At 41.5% G+C, this 21,545-nt stretch overlaps 1 protein-coding gene across 1 annotated transcript in view; it reads left to right on the forward strand.

The window, feature by feature from the left end:
* The window catches only part of LOC147663065 (uncharacterized), a 246,011-nt gene that overhangs the window by 57,303 nt on the left and 167,163 nt on the right, over positions 1 to 21,545 (forward strand). Inside the window, exon 2 of the mRNA XM_086950708.1 lies at positions 9,298 to 9,357. Coding sequence (XP_086806834.1) covers positions 9,312 to 9,357 — 46 coding nt within the window. The 5' untranslated portion in view covers positions 9,298 to 9,311. The remainder of the gene's footprint in view (positions 1 to 9,297; positions 9,358 to 21,545) is intronic.

A 21,545-nucleotide genomic window follows, 5' to 3' on the forward strand; every position in this document is an offset into this window, starting at 1 on the left:
GCTTTAGATCCTGAGGGCCGATAGATTAAGGCACCGTGGGAGATATAGTGACCTTGAAAATTCCCAATTCCAAACATTCATTTTTTACCGTGGACACCCAATTCACTGTGAGGTGATTCTGGAAAGCAATGGCTATAACTCCCTCTGTTTTCCCCTCCCTGTCCAGATGGAGGAATTTGTAATTATCCGGGCTCGCTAGATTTATCATGGGGTGATTGGAGGGATTCAGCCATGTTTCCGTGAAGAAACATAGGGCCTCATTTATGAGAAATGGCGCATCGCTGTGTGAAAGCAGCGATGCGTCACTTCTCAGTGCGCACTCCTTGCGACATTCCTGATGCGTCATATTTAATGTATGACGCATCATGTCGCAAGGAGTTACATATACGTCAGTATTTCTGACGTATCTGTAAGCGCAAAAGTGACGCATTGCTGGAGTGTGTCACAAAAGTGATGCAACTCCAGCAATGCGTCCTTTCACATGGGGCCAGCCCCATGTGAAAGGGCCTGCGTCAGTCTTACGCCTGCTGTGAGGCAGGCGCAAGATTTTGACGCAACAGCTTCCTAAAATTGACGCAGTGATATCTCATAGATTTCACTGCGTCACTTCTACGACCCTTCCTTGCGTCAATACACCCCCTTGCATACATTATACCTGGCGCAGGTATAATTTGGCGCAGGGGTTTACAAAGTGACGCATCTACCTAGATGTGTCACTTTGTAAATATGGCGCAACAAGACGCATTTTTTACGCCACTGGTGCGTCACAAAAAGTGACGCACCGGCAGTGTAAAAGTGACGCAAGGCCTCATAAATGAGGCCCATAGTGCGGGGTAATGTGAGCCAATCATGTCCCAGTTTTCAAACGGATGTCTTCCAAGGGACCTTACATTGCACAATATGTTTTTTAATCCCCTGGTCGTTGGATCTGGGGCCTTCCTTGCAGGGAAGGGATCCTCTGCTCGTATGACCGTATGGAATTGGCAATGCTTACATGTTACCAGTCCTTCTAGCATAATGGGGAATGTCTGGGAGCAATTGCTGTGGCTTTGATCCTTAGTAAGTACAAGCGCTCTAATAAAGTAACATTTAAGGGTGCAGTTGTTATTATTTACCTGGATGGGGGCAGCATCTCTGGCCTCTGGGCTCGGCTGGGCGCGGATGGGCACAGACGGGCTTGCCTTTGGAGCGCCATCGGCGCGCACGCCTTACCATCCTCTTTTGTAGTCCCTGAGGAGCAATGACTAGCGTGCTACCTGGGCTGCCTGCCCAATATGTCTGCCCGCTCCTGCGGTAGGCCAAAGCGTGCATGTGAACCCTCCCTATCCCAGCACCTAATCGGATTAGAGTGAGGTGAGCAACTTGAGCAGCTTTATATTTAAAAACAAAGTGTAATTTGCAAATTAAACATGCGGTGCAAATGAATAAAAAAACAGAACAGACGTACTCCCGGCTTCCGCCTCAGGAGCCTATCAGCTAGTGCCGGGCGCACGCGTTGTCTTCCTCTTTTGTAGTCCCCGATGAGCAACGACTAGCGCGCTACCTGGGCTAGCTGCCCGCTCCTATGGTAGACCAAAGCGTGCGTGTGAACCCTCCCGAGCCCAGCGCGTAATTGGCCGTGAGTGAGGTGAGCAACTTGAGCAGCTTTATATTTAAAAACAAAATGCAATTTACGATTTAAACATGTGGCGCAAATGAATAAAATAACAGAACAGACGTACTCCCGGCTAGACTTAACATTTAATCTAGTTCCTACTTCATCCGAAGACAACCATATCTTAATTTTAACCCAGAGGTAACTAACAAAAATAAATATTAAATAATCAGTATTTTCTATATTCCTTTGCATCAAGTTGAAGGGTCTTGGAACCCACACATAAAGGGCAATGGTTTATGTAGATTATGCAGTTTTAAGTCTGAGAATATAGAACATATTATTTGTATCTGGCCCAGTCTACGAGGTCTGTGCAAACAAAATCTTTGAATATTTTTTAACAAGGTAAATATTCCATCCACCAGAGAAGCAATCAACAATTGTTTTAACAAAGAATCTCCATTTTTTATTTTTTATTAGTGCCTTAATGAGAATTTTAGATATTGCTTATAGCAGCCTGGGCTTTACATTTTTTGTTTACTTAATTTATTTGACATATTTCTTTAAAAAAAATACTTTACTTAGTGATGATTTTAATACATTACTATAATGGCTACCAAAAGAATGGAAGCTATATGCATTTTCTTCTTTAATTTTAGAAGATGTAGTATGCATTGTAAAATGATTTGATAAATGTAATGAACCTACTTGCGTACCTACGTACCAAGAAATAATTCTTCTGTGTGATGCTGATGTACAATATATGCAAACTGATGGACATTTTGCAGTGTTGGACCTGAGCTTGTAAATTGGGCAGCCTGAAGGAAAGCTCTGATGGGTCGAATTTTAAGGTATTTGTAACCTGAGAGATAGCTATGGTATTCAACACCAGCTGTAAGATATGTGTAACCTGAGAGAGTGCTCGGTTGTATAAGGCGAGCTGTATGAAATGTGTCTTCTGAGAAGTAATGCTGATGACTAACACCAAGATGTAACATTTGTGTAAATTGAATACACTAGTAAGATAGGTGCGACTTGAGAGAAAAATCTTCTAATACATATGCAATCTGCGAGATAATTCAGCTGTCAGACTGAGGGACACAATATATGCAAATTGAGGGAAGTTCTGCAGGCTCAGGCCTTAGCATTAGAAATCTGCATATTAGAGTGTAGCCCTGTTGTCTAAGGCCCGAGTTGTAAGATATGTACACTATGTATATGTATAATATACCCTCTACCACTACTCTGTTGGGGTGGTCCTTTATCAATTTTTCTTGATCGAACTGAGCAGAGACTTGTTGTATTTGTTCCAACCATGATACATCTGTGATGTTGATGTTGTTCACAAAGTTTGTTTTATCCATTAAAAAATGAGGTTCATTTGGTTGTCCCACCTCTAAAGTGGGTCGGGAAAGAGCGTCAGCCTTTCCGTTCTTTCGCCCGGGTTGAAATGTGATCCTGAAGGAGAAATCTGCAAAAAACAACGACCTACGTAATTGCTGGGGCGTGAGCGCTTTGACTGATTTCAAGAACTGTAAGTTCCTGTGGTCTGTGTACACAGTGACTTGATGTTTTGTGCCCATAAGATAATGTTTCCACTCCTGAAAAGCGGCCTTGACAGCCAATAGTTATTTATCGAAGATGGTATCATTCTTTCAGTCTCTGCATCTTTTCGGGAGAAAAAAGCCACAGGGAGGAGCAGCCCTGTGTCTGGGTGTCTTTGAGATAATGTAGCACCTAGAGCAATATTTGAGGCATTGGCTTCTAGATAGAAGGGTTGGTTTGAGTCAGGGTGCAAAAGAATAGGTGCAGACGTAAAGGCCTCTTTGAGATGTTTAAAAGCCTGCTCTGCTTTCGGGCTCCACCTGAATTTTCGACCTTTGTGAAGGAGAGTGGTGATTGGGGCAACCACTTTGGAGAAGTCTGTGATGAAGCGCCAATAGAAATTGGCGAAGCCAAGATACCGTTGGATATCTTTCATGCAGCTGGGTGCTGGCCATTGGATGATGGCTTGTACCTTGATTGAATCCATAGCCAAAACTTCAGGTGAAATAACAAATGTAAATGTAAATGTAAATGTGTTGGACTTGTAAAGCGCACAGCTGCCCGTGAGCATCCCGGCGCTGAAGACCACTGGGGAACCCGTCCTGGCCTTCCCTGTGAGATGGTCCCTTCTGGGTATCTCCAAGGTGAAACCAGGCATCCCCGGCGCCTGTGGGGGGCCGTTGTAGAGATGAGGCAAGCTTAATGCCCAGAGTTGCCGAGTGTGATCCCTGGTTAGAGTAGGCACCGAGGTGAGAATTGTCAAGTCCGCTGACCCTGGTCCACGACCCTGCCGCGTCAGGGATTGAACCTTGGTCCCGGGCTGTTCTCTGCTTCCGGGTCTGCCGCCTCTAACCAGTGAGCCACACCTCTCCACTTCCCCTCCACTTCCCCTCCACAATCCCAAAAGTGCACTGCAGTGACATGAAAGGCACATTTTTCCATCTTGGCAAATAGTTGGTTTTCGCATATTGCTTATAATATTTTTCGCACATGTTCAATATGTTCGGAAAGGGAGTGCGAAAAGATCAAAATGTTATCAATGTAGACTTGTTCAAAAATATCCCAAAACTATTGGAGAACTCTGTTCACCAAGTGCTGGAAGGCAGCCGGGGCATTGCATAGACCAAATGGCATCACTTCTTACTCAAAAAGCCTTAACTTGGTGCAAAAGGCCGTCTTCCACTCTTCACCTTTTCTCATTCGTCCCAGATGATATACTCCATGTAAATCCAGTGTGGTGAAGATAGTGGCGGATTGTACTTGATACAATATGGAGGCGATGATTGGTAAGGGGTATCGGTTCTTAATGGTCACCTGGTTTAAGGCTCGATAGTCGATGCATACACGTAGGTCTTCTTCCTTCTTGGGGACAAAGAAAAGCTGAGAGGAGGATGGTGATTTAGAATGGCGGATAAATCCATTAGCCAGATATTTGTCTAGGTATATTTTTAAGAAGTCTCCATTTCTGTCAAGGCGTAAATATGGCTACAAGGAACCCGCACCCCTAGTTCTAGATCAATTTGTCAGTCAAAATCCCGATGAGGGGGAAGTGTTTCTGCTTTTTGTTCATCGAAAACATCGACAAAGTCTTGATATTCATTTTGCAGACCAGTAAGGGTTGTGGCGGTTACTTGCTGTTGAGAAGATAAAGAGGTGGTGATACGGGTGCAGAAAATTTACCTATACAAACCTTTGAGCAGTACATTAAATGACCTGGAAAAAATTATTATATAGCGTTAAGCAATTTCCCAGCCTAAGTCTAGCCACTCCAGATAGCAAACTTAGTTTAGAATTAAATCTGAGTCCGTTGGCTAACTTCCATAACACTTCAACAATAAATTATATATGTGAATGTAATAATGCCAATGCCTCAACACAAAGGTGATAATCTATAAGGACCTGCAATATAACAACTACAAAAGCTTTGACTGTAACTTGGACAGTATTATGGCAGTGATCACACAACACAATCTTCCAGGCCTGACCTCTCTTTCAAGTCTACCCCGTCTTGAACTGAAAAAACCTAATAAAAAGTACTTTAAGGGGAATTATCAAAAGGAAGATGTATGCTCTCTTTCAAATTACCATCATAGCGACTTAACATTTATTTCCTAGTTCCTACTTCATCCGAATACAACCATATCTTGATTTTACCCCAGAGGGAACTAACAAAAAGAAATATTTAAGAATCAGGATTTTATATATTCCTTTGCATCAAGTTGAAGGGTCTTGGAACCCACACATAAAGGGCAATGGTTTATGTTGATTATGCAGTTTTAAATATGAGACTATAGAACATATTATTTGTATCTGGCCCAGTCTACGAGGTCTGTGCAAACAATATCTTTGAAAATGTTTTAACAAGGTAAATATTCCATCCACCAGAGAAGCAAACAACTTTTGTTTTAAAAATAAATCTCCATTTTTATTTACTGCCTTAATGAGAATTTAAGATATTGCTTATAGCAGGTTGGGCTTTAAATGTTTTGGTTTCTTAATTTATTTGACATATTTCTTTAAAGAAAATACTTTACTTATTGATGATTTTAATACACTACTATAATGGCTACCAAAAGAATGGAAGGTATATGCATTTTCTTTTCTTTTTCTTCTTTAATTTTAGAAGATTTAGTATGTATTGTAAAATGATTTGATAAATGTAATAAACCTACTTGTGTACCTGCGTATCAAGAGATAATTCTTCTGTGTGATGCTAATGGATATAATATATGCAAACTGACCGACATTTTGCAGTGTGGGACCTGAGCTTGTAAATTGGGCAGCCTTAAGGAAAGCTCTGATGTCTATGGGTCGAATTTTAAGATATGTGTAACCTGAGCGATAGCTATGGTATCCAAGACCAAGCTGTAAGATATGTGTAACCTAAGAGAGTGCTCGGTTGTATAAGGCGATCTGTATGAAATGTGCCTTCTGAGAAGTAACGCTGATGACTAATACCAAGATATAACATTTTTGTAAATTGAATGCACTAGTAAGATAGGTGCGACTCGAGAGAAAGTTTTTCTAATACATAGGCAATCTGTGAGATAATTTTGCTGTCAGACTGAAGACTGAGGGACAAAATATATACAAATTGAGGGAAGTTCTGCAGTCTCAGGCCTTAGCATATGAAATCTGCATACTAAAGGGGAGCTCTGTTGTCTAAGGCCTGAGTTGTAAGATATGTACAATACAACAGATAACTCTGGTATCTGAGTTTGAGTTGTAAAATATTTGTAACCTGACTGATAGCTCTGGTGTCCAAGGTAGATCTGTGCAATATTTGTAACTGGAGAGATAGCCTTGCTGTCTAAGAGAGAGCTATAAGATATGTGTAGATGGAGGGATACCTCCACTGCCAAGGCCTCAGAATATATTATTTGCGGCCCTTGGAAGAACTATTATTTTATCTAATGCCCACGCATGCACGCACAATCAATCTTCCCTGAGTTGCCATGGCGTGTTTTCTGCTGTCAGTCTGAATCTGACATTTCTGTAAAGGTTTCCAAGCATTTCCGCACAGATAAAAGGAGGAGCAACTGAATGGGCTTAACAAGCAGAGCTACCAACTTTGTAACTGGGACAGCATGTTCGACTCTCGGCTCTGCTCAACATATTGTGGTTCTGGGCAAACGGCGTAATAATCTCTTCATGCCTCCAAATAAAAGATGCTTTAATGTAGTCTGGGGCAGGCGTAAAGCGCTCTTGTGTCCTTAGCTTAGACCAACATCTCACTATTTGAAAGCTACCTAGAAATAGGAGACGGAAGTTCACAGGCTACGTGGAACTCCTTGACTGTGCTGGGGTGAACCGCCTGGCAAGGCTGATAAACTGCCTTAGTACAGTGAATGCCCCCCCGTCTACTGACCTCAGTTTTGCTACTGGATAATTATGATTTCCGCACAAACAGCTTGCGCTCACTCCAGGCATGACTTTCAGAAAGCCCTCGCAGGTTCCTTCGTATCCATGCTTAATAGCCGCACATTTCAGTGGCTCCTACATGTGAACTGGGACATGCGTAATGTAACTGCTGCTCATGTAAAGCACTCCTATACATTTGGGTCGAGTAGGCTCTATATAAAACTGCAATACATTTTTTTTTAAAAGCCCAAGTAGTCCCTAAAGGAAACAGACAAAGCCCTACTGTGCAATATAACTGTAGTTGGTCGGTGCTGCTTCCGATAAGAATGAAAGTGATGCATCGGACCAGCAACCAATAGGGAGGCGGAAATCATGGTGAAGCCAATTGTAAGCAGGAGGCAAGCAGGATTACCCTTGCTATAAAGATAACTAGATGTCTCAGAGAGACAGTGCATGCGCGCTGCCTAGGCGAGACCTAAAAACCAATGTGGTGCTCTCCAGTTGAGAATCTGGGTGTACAGCCCTGTCTACCTTGTCAAGTGCAGGGTTTAGGTCCACAGATGCAAAGTCCATTGTAGTAGTCCCAGTTTATAAGGTCACCTGGCATGACAGCCAAATCCCCTCCATTGTATACTGTGGATATCCCCATACGCTAACCAGTGTGAAACTTCTGCAGGATTTTCTGGGTCTGACGCTAGTGCTCTACGGAGATTCTCAGCACCTTCTCATACAAATTGACAGTAGGAGACAGAATACACTGTTGTAAATCTTTCCAAGGACTATTGGTTGTGTTCATTTTGTGGTCCAGAATCAAGATCTATCATTTTCAAAGGAATGAAATTTGGTGTGTTCCAGAAGAGAATAAAGTTTCAAGCAAATAAAGCCACCAGTCAGGGTGTCATTTTACTGCCATGGAAGAGCACTTGCCAGAACCAACCACCCTGGACTTCTGGGTACCACCAATAATTTCATAATCGTGACAATGATTATGATATTTGTAATGCAATAGAAAATCCAATATCCATGGATACTGCAGGACAATCAAAGCCAAAAAGTTGTTTAACGTGGGTACATACTTACGTACTTTGGAGTCAATACTCAGAATTAGAAGCCATCTGCCTCAGTCAATATTGTCATCGAGAGGAACCTTTTTGTGTAACAATTTTTTCAGTCCCATTCATTATCTTGTATAGAGAAAAATAATGCACCTTTTGTTCGCGCTGCTTAGGTTTTAATGTGTGCTCCCCGGGCTCTTCAAGTGCTATGCCAAGAGAGAGGTTGGGACAATATCTAGTCATACAGGGTTGAGAGCGAGAGCATTTGAAAATTTTACCCCAAACATTTTGATGTCAACAGAAGCTGACACTTCTTCACTTAAAGCCTGTTTTGTAATCTTATGATTCAAACTTCACACTGCAATGGCAAAGAGAGTTTTTCACCCACTGAGTTGAAAATCTATCAGGAAAGTTTTTACATGTGGGCTTTGCGATGTGTCACAATATACAGCTCAACTAGCACTCTTGTGGGAGTGACATGGCCCCTTATATGGCCCGCTAGTCGTAGATCATGACCTTAGAGTACATTATACACAGAATTACTTACTGGATCTGGTTGGGCAACCAAAATGTGATTTTTAGACCCAGTATGTCGATGTTAATCAAAAAGCAGTTATCCACTTAAACTAGTTACTCCTGATCAACCATTTGCATTGTTAACATTCTAGGTGGCACTTCTGCGATTAATCTGAGATTCGGGTCTCCTGAGGCTGATTAAACTTATCTCCAAAGCTATCAGGCTTTTGTCCTGAGGAGTGTAGCTTGGTCAGTAAGATTTAGGCTGTGTGAGCTTCTGATTTTCCAACAATCACACTGACATATAAAGATAAAATACATGATGTGACAAGCAGGGTACATGAGAGGGGCTTACAGGGGAGTGGAAAGGGAGAGGATTGTGGGTTGGTAGGAGTACTAAGTGAAAGAAAAGACAATATTTTGTAATATAACTAAGATTTGTCTGTGTCTATGTAACTCACCATAGCCGACCGAAACCCCCTGCACCCAACTATATATCAGGAAATACATTATTTGTGGGTGGTGTAACACCCCAAACACCCCCCTGAAGCTACACCCTGGTTTTCCTTCTGAGTATGTCACCCCCATGTCATTCGCACAAGGACACAGCCTGCTGCTCCTTTGCACAGTTCTCTAGGTTCCAGTGTTGTCAACTCTAGTTCTTGCAGCTGTTCTTGAATCAGGGCATGCTTGTACACACTGACCTCTTCTGTCATTTACTTTCAGATTCTCAGTTCAGGATGGAAAAATTGCCTTCTGCCAGTGGAGGGACCACGGCACAAGCAGGTCAGTGACAATAACAGGGGTCTACAATGGGTTATGAACAACATGAGAAACACACAGTTCCACTGTATCCAAGTCATTCCCTTACAAAGCAAGGGGGTGGTCTTGCCAGCATTTTAGAAAATAAACATATCCAAGACTTTCTCTCTTTCCCCATTCATCCACCTTGTTTGGTTTCTTGTTACTGAGTTTTTACTTGCATGGCTGTCCCAGCTCCTGAAAGTCCTATTGTGGTTTCTCCTCCCAACATACCTCTTCCATTCCCCTTCTTTAACATCTATTTATACTTTTTGTCTGAGACAATTCTCTCCACCCTTTTCTGGGATTTAATAAAGTCTGTGGGTATTGTTCATATTTTCGTGCCAGTTTTGATATTTGCCAAATTGGCCTTTAAACAAAACTATTTTTCGAAGATCTGGGTTCTTTAATTTGGTTTACCCATTTTTTCCTCTTTTTAGAATTCACCACGAAATTCCTCAAAACTTTCAATATAAATGTCGTTCAGACACTTTTTGAAACCTTTTACCTAATTTTTAGGTTTTGCTGTGCTTGAGAAATCTATTATTTTTAATATAAACTTAAAAGGGAATTACATCCCGCCTCCTTTCTTCCCTGGCATCTCAATGGTTCTTCTGCGTGCCACTTACCTTTCTTCCATTTCTATTGGCTGTAGCATAATTTCCTACATTAACTAATGCTTGTTCCTCATCTGCTTCTCTTATCAGATTCCCACCACGAAATACTGTTAACATCCGCTTTGTTGAAACTATATTTTCATAAAGTTTTGCCTTTTACTATTGCAAATTTTATATAACAATTTATCAAACAGATAGATTTAGGGCTGGATATACTAATGTTTTTTGCTGCCGTAAATGGGTTTTAGACCTGTTTGCAACTGCAAAAAACGTGCAGCCCATTTACTAATCCTATTTTGCGAGTCGCAAATCAATTTGCGACTCGCAAAATAGGATTAATGACTTGCTATAAGGAAGGGGCATTTCAAGGGCGTCCCTTCCTAATAGCGACTCCAGAAGCAATGTATGCCTGTTTCGCGACCGCAATTTCAGTCGCAAAACAGTTGCAGTTTATCACCATACACAGAAGGGTGGTAATCCACTTGCGAACGGGAAGGGGTCCCAGGGGACCACTTCCCCTTTGTGGGTGGCTCTCAAAAATATTTTTTAAGTGCAGGCCATGGTTCCAGGGACTACTGCCTGCCCTTAAACAAGCATTGGCATAGCCAATCGGTCTCGCCAGTTGAAGTTGTTGCACCAAGGATATTGTGGTGGATAACTAAACACCTATAAGAGCCCAGAGGCGAGACCTATTGGCTATGCCAATGATTGTTCTGGTTTATTCCTGCTAGGTTTAATAAAAGAGCAGGTAAATAATCTCCTGTTCAGGGTATGGTGATATAGCTATGATGGAAGAATACCCAGCAGCGTAATGTTCCCCCTCCCCTCACCCCCCAATAGGCTGGAGCCAGAACTGTGAGGATGGTAGCTGATTATTTAGGGGAATCCCCATCTGGCTTCAATTTAGAGACCTGTGCAAAACATGTATAGCAGCAGCCTTGTGCCTGGCAATGCTTGCCTCTTCGTTGGTCCTGTTAAACTTCCACCCTTGTTCTCACAAATTAAAGAAGACACACGTTAACTGAAACAGCCTGCGTATATATTGATTAATAAACTGCAAATCACTGCTATAGCGACCAACTGATGCAGCGGTAGGGCGACTTCAAGCCAGTCTTGTAGATTTTGTCAGATTAATATGAGTTTACAAGTCCCAGGATGCTTTGTGTTTTTGCTGGAAAAGCAGGACTGGCAGAACGGAATCTCTGTCTCTTAAAGGAATTAGGTAATTAGTCCAAAGGGCGAAGGGGGCGGGATTGTTGAGGAAAGACGCATGCATTTCTTTAAGTTTAAAAAGCTTTATTGAATGAAGATAAAACCATGTAAAACATCATTACAGGAGTAAATGGTATAAAAAGAGCAGGAAAACATTTGAGATACAATAATAATTAGACTACTAACCCCAAAGAGGGGCATATAACTAAACCAATAAACTAAGCTTTTATGGGGAATTTTCATTAGGGGGAAAAGGAGAAGGGAAAAGGGAAAGGAAAAAAGGCAACTGTAAATTCAAAATCTACATTTATATGTATCTAATAACAAGAAGAAAAGAGAGAATAAAGAAACAAGAAACAACTCAAAGGGTGTGTCTAGAGAGATAATCAGTTAGAGGTAACCATAACAAATCTCTTTTGATTAAAAGCTGGTACAGTTGTAGCTTAAGCACGATCAAGTCTGTGGTGATGACAAAGAAAATTCCACCAAGCATTATATCCAATTTTTAAAGTGTCTTTCCAGTTAGTAGTGATTATCTGTAAAGAAATAGCTATGAAAAGGTCAATAAATTTACGGACATTATGTTGAACATTCCAAATGGGTGAGGAGCCACCCAGAAACATATGTACAATATCAAAGGGGATGTCAGTAGACAAAATATTATTAAGTGTAGACCAAATACGGGACCATAGAGCTTTGACCACAGGGCAGTGAAAAAACATGTGAAGAAAATCACTGTGATCGCAGGGGCAGGACCAACATTTTTTGGAGTCTTGTAATTTAAATTTGTAAAGGTCTGAGGGTGTAAAGAACAGTCTATTATAAAAAAAATAGAAAGTCTGTGTAGTGCTAGCAGATGGGGGAGACTATGTGTATTTTAGACCAGAGAAAATCCCAAATTGATAAGGAAAATTCTTGGGCTAAATCCGCTTCCCATAAAAGTTCTAATTTAGATTTGGGCCATTCAGTAGGGAAATGAGAGAGAAGCTTATAAATGGCCGAGGCTCTAAAGGGAGTAGTAAAGTCTGGTGGGGGAGAAAGGGAAAGTGTAGCATCAGAGAGGGGAATGTCCACACAGATGGTGGAAGAAAGGGTAGGTGTAAGGAAAAGGAAGTGGTTTGAGTGCTTGGTAGAGGGGTTAAAAGAGTCTCGCAGATCTTGGAGAGATCTTAAGGAGTTATCTTTGAGCAAGCGGTCATAAGTAAAAATGCCTTTATCAATCCATTCTTTCCAGAAGAGTGCTTTGTTGTTGATCTTAAGAAATTTGTTGTACCAGATCGGGCTCATTGAATGAAGGGCAGAGGGAGAGAAGAAAGAACGGAAAAGTGAAAGCGCTAGTGCTTTTGAATGCTTAAAAACAGGGGTAATAAATCTTGCAGGGGGTTGAGATAAATGGGTAGATGTTAGAAAGGAGAAGGGAGCAAGTTGAGCAAGTTCTATAGAGCTCCAGGCTGTTAGAGGGAACGGGGACGAATCAGTAAGAAATGGCGAAATCTGTTTGAGTGTAAATGCAGAGTGAAAACGGGAGATATTGGGAAAGTTAACACCACCCAGGTTCTTGGGTTGTTGAAGGCGGAAAAGGGAGATTCTGGCTTTGCGATTATTCCATAAAAATTTTGTTGGAAGACGATTAATGGATTTAAAAAAGTGATGAGGAAGAGAGATAGGAAGCATAGAAAGATAAAAATGTATAATAGGGAGTAACATCATTTTAATAGTCGATAATCGGCCCCACCAAGAGAGGAACAGTGGAGACCAACGTTCTATGAGTGAAGAGAGTTTTTGAAGTATATCAGAGAGGTTTATTTTGATGGTTTCTCTGATAGTATTAGCGTAGAGAATACCTAAACATTTAATAAATCCAGTGTTCCATTCGAAGCCTGAGCCTTCAAACATAGGAGAGAGGCAAAGCTTGTTAAGGGGGAGTACTTCAGATTTATCAATGTTACGTTTCTAGCCAGAAACCATGGAATAATCGTCGATTAAGGAGAAAAGAGCAGGTATTGAAACAGCGGGGTTAGAGATCTAAAGCAAAATATCATCCGCATAAGCTGTACATTTAATTTCTACATCCTTATATTGAAATCCGGAGTAAGAAGAAGAGTTTCTAATTGTTTCCAAAAGAGGTTCTAAGGCAAGGATAAAGAGGAGTAGGGAAAGAGGGCACCCTTGTCTGGTTCCTCTATGAAGGGAGAAGTAATCTGATTGTACACCGTTGACCCAAATAGAAGTTTTTGGTTCGGAATATAATAGCTTAACCTCATAGCTGCTAGTAAACATCCCTCCCCAGTGCTGCGCTGTCCATTGGAACTAGTGCTGAATGGACGTCCAATGGTCGTGCGCAGCACTGGGGAGGTAGTGCTGCTGTCGGCCAACGCACCGAGGCAGCACTTAAGGGGTTAATATATTTAAGAATAGGTGGACTGAAACCATGCCATCGAAGTGCTCCAAACATAAAGTCCCAATTAACTCGATCAAAAGCCTTTTCGGCATCTAGTGTGATTGCAGCAATGGGGGAATTCATCTTTGCAGCTAAATGTATAATATTAAGAAGGGTTCTTGAGTTATCAGTTATGGACCTACCTTTAACAAAGCCAGATTGATATATATTTACTAAATCGGGAATAACTTTATTAATACGGATAGCTAGAATTTTTGCATATATTTTACAATCTGTATTTATGAGAGAAATGGGCCTATAATTTTTACAGAGGGAGGGATCTTTATCTTTTTTAGGGAGGAGGCAAACAATTGCCTGTGTAAAGGAACCTTTGGATTCACCATTAGCGAGGAAATGATTGATTAAAGTAAGTAAGTGAGGGATTAACACTGATTTAAAGTGAGAGAAAAAGCGAACGGAAAAACCGTCCGGGCCAGAGGTTTTGTCTTTGGGTAGAAGAGAAAGTGCATCAACGATTTCCTTCTCCGAGATTGGAACATCAAGGGAGGAAAGATCAACGGTTGTGTTAAGGATTTAGGGATAGATTGAAAAAAAGAGTTAATTTGCTCAGGGGAGGGATTAGATTCGGGCGTATAAAGGGAGGAATAATATTTGACAAAGCAATCGAGAATCTTGGCATCAGAGGAATGAGAGACTCCCTGAGGGTCTTTAATGACAACAATCTTAGATTTCAGTTTTTTAATTTTAAGATAATTAGCAAACGATTTGCCAGTTTTATTGCATCCACCGTATATTTTGGCATTAAATTTAAGAAGGTGATTTGAGGCAGAGTCCCAAGAGTGTTTATTGTATTGCATTTTAGCATTGATAAGGGAGGATAAAGAATCAGGTGAATTAGTTGTAAAATAGAGGTGTTCAAGATCCGTAATCTGTTTAAGAATAAGAGACGCGTGTTTGAGTGCTTCTTTCTTTTTACTGGAAACAAAATCTATGACACAGCCACGTGGCTGCGGCCTTGAAAGCATCCCAAAGAAAGTGAAAATCTGTAGTAGTGTTAAAATTATTACAAAATAATTCATCCATAAAAAGTGTGAAATGGGTGGTAAAGAGGGGATCAAGAAGTAGTGCATTATTGAAACGCCAGCGGCGCGAGGCAGGAGAGGGAGAAGGACAGTCCATATCTAAGATGACAGGGGCATGATCTGAGATGAGAATGGAAACTATTTCAGAGTGAGTCATATATTGGAATGCATGCTGTGAAAGGAAAATGTAGTCGATACGGGAAAGTGATGAGTGTACTGTAGAAAAAAAAGAAAATTCAAAGGAATCAGGATGAGATATTCTCCATGAGTCAACCAGGCCTCTAGAGGAAATGGATTTATGAAATGAGTTTTGCATTTTATTGGGGACATATCGTGCTTGGGATTTTCGGTCCATAAAGGGATCCATAAGCTGATTACAATCTCCACCTACAATCAAATCTTCAGCAACTTGTGAAGGAAGAAGGGAGGAAAACTCATTCCAGAAGGATAAATCAACACCATTGGGACCATAAACATTGCAAAAGGAAAGGTGAACATTATTAACAATGCTATATAAAAACAACCATCTACCATTAGAATCAGAAATTTAATTTTGAACTTGAACAGATAGCGATTTATGAAATAAAATAACAACACCATTTTTGTTGTTAACAGCTGAGGAGCAAAAGACTTCTCCAACCCATTGTTTACATAGCGAAGATATATCCTGCAAAGAAAGGTGAGTTTCCTGCAACAAAGCTACTTTACATTTCAAACGAGCCAAATGTGGTAGAATTTGTTGCTTTTTGACAGGGTTTCGAAGACCCTTAACATTCCATGAAATAATGCGCAGGCTATTCATATGAAGAGATGAAGAAAGAATAGGAAAAAAGGCATAAACTAGTTAAGAGAAAAGGGGGAAAAGGAGGATACAATAGACGAAACAGTTAAAGAGAAGAAGAAGAACAATATATCAGTGTGAGAGAGAAAAAGAATTGTGACCCTCACCAGAGAAAGGTCCAAGCAGCAAGAAGAAAGCAAAAGGAAGCAAAAAAGCAGTGTACCAGGAAAAGAGAAGGGAATAGAAACCAGTAATTAAAGAAACCGTTGCCAAGGAAGAGAAGAAGTGAAGAAAAAGTATTATAACTGAAAAGGAAGGAGAGAAAGGAAAGTAAAGGCTGATTGGGAGCAAAATCTCCCAGAGGAGTAAAGAAAGAGATGACAGAAAGCCAATAGGCTTTAGACATAGTAATCAGGTGAATGAGCATCAACAATAAAAAATATGCTATGGGGTAATATGAAGGCAAGACTAGACAAGTTAGAAGAGGTGAGTAAACTGGAAAGACAATATAAATGTTAATGACAACATAAAGAACAAAAAGAAAGGGAAGCTTACCAGGAAACATGGGTAGACATCCACTGGCTGCAATGGGCAAGCACATACATGAAAGACACACAGTAGACCGTGACCATAATAACGGAAGGATCTGACACAAACAAAAAACAGGAGAACATTAAACCATTATAAAGAATATACTCGTTAACCAGAAGGATAAGACATAAGGAACCTAGACAGTCAAAAAGAAAACTGTTAATGTTTGGTTAGTTCTATCTGCTCTTCCCGATGGGTGTGTATGAACTTCCGGAGATCTGCGGGGTCGTCGAATGAAAAAGTTCTCTCCTTGTAGGTAACTTTGAAGAGGCAGGGATGTATGAGGCCATAACGAGCGTTCATAGACTTTAAAGCTGGTCTCATATGCAAGAACTCCTTGCGTCTTGTAGCTGTTTGTTTGGATACATCTTTGCTGAAAAAAATCTTGTGTCCTGACCAGAACATTTGTTTGTGTTGCTTGGCCGCATTCAGAATAGACATCAAGTCAGAATACAACAAAAAGTAGGCAATGATACCTCTTGGTTTGGCAGTTGGAGATGTAGAGTGAGGACCTAGTCTGTGAGCCCTCTGGATATTGAAGTCAACAGTTTTTGGAAGTCCAACTATTTGTAGAACTTGAAATTTCAGAAAAAGAATCATGTCGGACCCTTCAGACCCCTCAGGAATACCGTAAATTTGTAGGTTATTGCAACGATTTCGATTTTCCAAATCCTCTATGGATTTTTTCAGGAGGTTAACTTCCTTGGTGAGAGAGTCAACGTTTGCAATAACATCCTGGGCATCACTCACTTTTTGTTCAACATCAGATAGTCTTGCATCCAGGCCAGAACACTTATCTTCAATTCTTTGAAGAGTGGTAGTAGTGTCCGAAATAAACGGGCGGATGAGACGTAGTTCATCCATTAAATCCTCTAGCGTAATAGGTAGAGGGGATTTAGTTGGTGAAGAAGGTTCTTTCTTCAGACGTTTGCTAGCATTAGCAGAGAGATCCTTGCGACCTCCAGAAGTAGCTCCAGAAGGGCCATGCGCTTTATTGGATTGCGTAGTATCCATCGTGGAAGAGCAATATGAGTCACGGATTAGGATGAGGTATTGAGGCAAATTGAGAGATTCAAGCTGAAGCAGCAAAAGTGAGCATAAAAACAGTGAGGAAAAGAAAAAAGAAAAAAAATCCTCAAAAGGAAGTCAGTAATAACTGGATGTTATTTAGAGAGTGCATTTGTGAAGAAAGAAGTCTACTTATGCCATGAGGAATGACAATTGCCACGAATTTGAGGTGAAACTGCAGCATAAAGGATGAGACGACACAATAAACTGCGTACTTGATGGGCTGCAAGCTCCGTATATGTGGAAGAGGCCAATTGCGTGACAATTCAGGGGAGAATCCACAATATACTCCAAACAAACTGAGGAAATATTTGAGGAACTGTCAGTTATTAGGAAGGCATGTGAAAAATATGTAGAAAGCTCAGCAGCATCGGGGAAAAGTAATTGAGGCAGTAAAAACAGATCCACATCGATTAGTTGGCGGCATATGAAGCTTGTAGCACAGAAAGCTTCATTTTTGTGAGGAGAGAGGTGTTCGCGCGGTCGCGGTCATTAAAATGGCGGCCACGATGCAGTCGACACCATGAAGAAGAGGAAATTGCCAAAAAAACGCACCTTACATTAGGCGCCGGTGGTCGGAAAGCACAACATAATGTGCTAGGCAGCTTCCGACATCTGAGCGTCTAGGCGGAGGCAGGTTACGGGCCGTTTTGCGAGTCCTTCGGGAAATGTGATGCGCCGGTTCCGCGGAGCCTCTTCAGGACGCGGGCATCTTGCCGCCGCGCGCCTCGACGCATGCATTTCGAATTTGACAATTTACAGTTCTCATACATTGTGTTAATAAAAACAATCATCCCTGACTAGTTAATGCTGACCTTGAGGGGACTCCTCCTGAAAGGGCGGGGAGAGGGGGTATCCTGTGCCGTGAAGTTGAGTGAAAGCTAAAGAAGAAATAAGCCTTTTCACCAGGGTTCCTGCTACCTCAAAGACATGTAAATGTGGGACTCTGAATCAGCAAATATAAAGGCTGCTGGGGAGCTAGTATAGGCTTTATTGGTAGTCATTAGAAGCATTTTGGTGACAAAAACGTATTCTTTTTTACAAGTAGTGCAATAGTGTACCCTTATATCAAATGTTTCCAGAGTCTGGTTACGTTTTACTAAAATATGTTTTGAAAGCATTTGCTTTACCGTAAACATTAAATGTATCTTCATATTTTGTACAGTTTGGGATTTCTTAGCACTATAACCACATGTAACAATCCCCCATTGCACCAATTAGGATACCATTCTGACAAAGTCTCGTTAGACACACAGACATCTGCAGTGATCACATAACTTAAGAGTGTATTTTCACCTTAACTTGCATTTATTTTCATTTTAGGTGTTATTTTATATGCAGTTAAATGAAGGTGAAAGATCAAAAAAATTAATTAATAATCTTGCTCTTTTGATCCATATCTCTGACCGTGCCCCAATACTTTTTGTAGTCACTTCAACCATGCCTAGCCATCATGACGTCATTGAGTCATATACATCTGTAAACTATTAAACTAATCGCGGCCTTTTTTGCATATTTATTTTTTGTAGTTTCACTTAACCACAATACATTAAAGACAGCAAGTACCAGAATGCAAAGAAACCAAAGACTAGATGAACTACTTACACAGGTGATCGCATTACTTTAAAACTGACATCCACGTCTTGAAAATATCTTTATATTAGAGCGTCATGTGCTATTTATTACGATATGTTGAGTAAGGAAGGGGCCAGTACTCCTGTCTCTGGTGAATTATGAAGACCCCTAACCATTATTATTAAATAGCATATATGGTTGGAAGTATTAGGAAGAGGTAGTTGGGTGCCAGATAAGGGAAAAAAGCGCAGCAACCACCAGTGGGTAAGGGTAGGATACAAAAGAGAAAAGCATAACCCTAGGAGGTGCAGAACATTCAGGAATAATGAGGGATATACATGCTGCAATAGCAGCACTTTTATGTTAGGGTTTACTCAGCTGCCAATGGAAAGCTACCATGCACCGTGCGATCTCAAGCCGGGCCATGTATAGTTGATGATACGTAGAATCCTATAGCCCTGTGAAGTGAGGGGATTGCTTGGGAATGTGCCTCTCTACCGTGATCAGATAAGAGACGGCAATGGAGGATACCAGTGGAGTGTGGGAACTCAATACATCTCGACCCTGGCACGTGAGCGCCATTGATTTTGCGGATGAGTGGTATTGATTGCAGTGTCTGCATGTGGAGCGGTGTATTCATTGCGCAGAGCCTGGACGCAGCTCTTCCTGTGGGAACGGAGAGAAAGCAGGAGATGACAAGAGAGGGAGGCAGTACCACAAGGGGAGGGGATTGTTGCCGGGTCAGAACAGGGCAGCCTTCCTCACAGGAGGGAGTGGGCATTGACACAATCAGGAAAACGTGGGTACATTTTGGCACGAGAATGATAGTAACAAGCATTGACCACGTAGCAGTAAAAGTAGTAACGCAGCGCGGCCTTGAAAGTGAAAGTCATCACGATCGCGCGCAACTTCAAGTTGGTGGTACTTTGCGATTTCTTTGAAAAATTCACTTTTTTGCATTTTTCAAAGTGTCATGTGGCGCACATACTTGCCCTTAGTACATGTATGTGTGCCACATGTGCACACATGCTTATTTCAGGGGTGCAACAGGGTGTCCTATTGACACCCTTGCAACCTTGAAATTGCATTCTCAATTTGCAATTCTCTAACTGAGAACCGCAAATAGGGAATGACTTCCCATTCATCCCTATGGGCCTCTAGGCCCATAGGAATGAATGGGGAGGTATTCCTGAATTGCGAATTGCAAATTGCGATTCACAATTAAGGAATATGTAGGATTCGCAAAATTATTTGGAAGTCCTACATACATACCATTTTGCAAAACTCAAATATCGATTCTCTACAAATCGCTAATTGAGAATCACAGAACCAAAGTTTCATATATATAGCCCTAGGTTTCTTAGGACTGGTAGGTCAGGCACACCACCCACAAGCATTGTGTCTATAAAGTTGTGTGCTTTGTAGGAAAGAGAAGGGTTCCATAAAGAATTGGTTATGCTAGCTTGATCTAAAAATTGTTGAATTCAAATATTTGTGGCCATTACTTTCCCTTCTTCCCTGATCAGGGACTTTTGTAGCCTGGCACTGTGTTCACAGTTGAGTTTCCTTTCCAATTTAGGGGCAGATTTACAAGCCCCTTGAGCCACTTTAGGGTCATTTGTAGCAGGGGAAAAATGACCCAAAAATGGTGCAAGAGGCTTGTAAATCTGCCCCTTTGTGTTGGAAAAACGTGTGAATGTGGTCTTGTGTAATCTAACTTGTGCTCATGCACAATGTTTTAATACCTTTGAATTGAGTGCGGGCTATATAAAATTTTAAAATAATGTTACCCAGAAAATGCACTGCCCTCATTCCTCTGCAGTGGGCTGTGTTTATAAGAGGGAAGGCTAGCGTGTGTCTCTAAAATCAGATGGCTGTTACGCTGCAGGAGAATTGCAGTGCCGATCTGATGGCGCCTGAGTCATGAGCTATTATTGTAACTAGAAACACAGCAAACAACTTAGCAGGCCCACGCCAATTTCATAGCAACCGGTCACCTCCCTATGACCTGGGCCAAGCATCAGATTGCAGGTGCTCGCTCAGAAGCCTAACTGGAAACAAATGACTTGATACAATTAATAACAGTAAAGCAGTTGAATATTAGTCAGCTGAGCAGCTCAGCCCGCCATCTTTGTGCAGTCACATGACACCATGCCACATGATGCGGCCCGCCCAGGCTGAATCAGCATCAGCAGCTGGGATTGATCCAATGATGGATAAATGCAGCCCCACTAGCGTAGCTTTCTGAGCCGACCCCAGGCTGGCACAAGTGATAACTGCCATTCCCATCTGTGGAGTGAACTTAACTGTAGCAGGGCAGCACTGCTAAGATGGTGGCACTTCCGACGTGCTTCTCTGCCTCAGTGCCGATGGTGTCAGGAGGCGACATAATGCGTGACTTTGCATTTCAACGCAGTGATGCGGGATCACACATTTAGGGTGACCAACTGGCATGGGTGCAAATTCAGGACAGTGAGTGTAAAACTTCAGGACAAAGGGTCAAAATTCAGGTAAAAAATTTAGGACAAAAGGTACGTTTTACAGACACATCAGAGGAGGTCGCGCAATTCTACATAAGTAAATAGACAACCATCACAAGTACAAATCAAAATAGGTTTATATGAGGTTGAGACAACCTTGCACTGCATCTGTCGTGTGTGCAAGTGAAACTTAAATACCTGCATTTGCATATTCAAAAGAAATTAAGAAAAAGATCAAAGCTGAAGGATTCTCAGATCTTACTTGCCCCCTCTCCCTCATTGCACAAAAAAACCCGATCCGATCAATCTTCACAAGTGGATTTGATGTGTAAAAGCTAAGGGGGCTGGCGGAGAGTGGGGGCGGGG

This window comes from Lissotriton vulgaris, unplaced genomic scaffold (assembly GCF_964263255.1).
Source record: "Lissotriton vulgaris unplaced genomic scaffold, aLisVul1.2 SCAFFOLD_1062, whole genome shotgun sequence".
NCBI classification, from domain to species: domain Eukaryota; kingdom Metazoa; phylum Chordata; class Amphibia; order Caudata; family Salamandridae; genus Lissotriton; species Lissotriton vulgaris.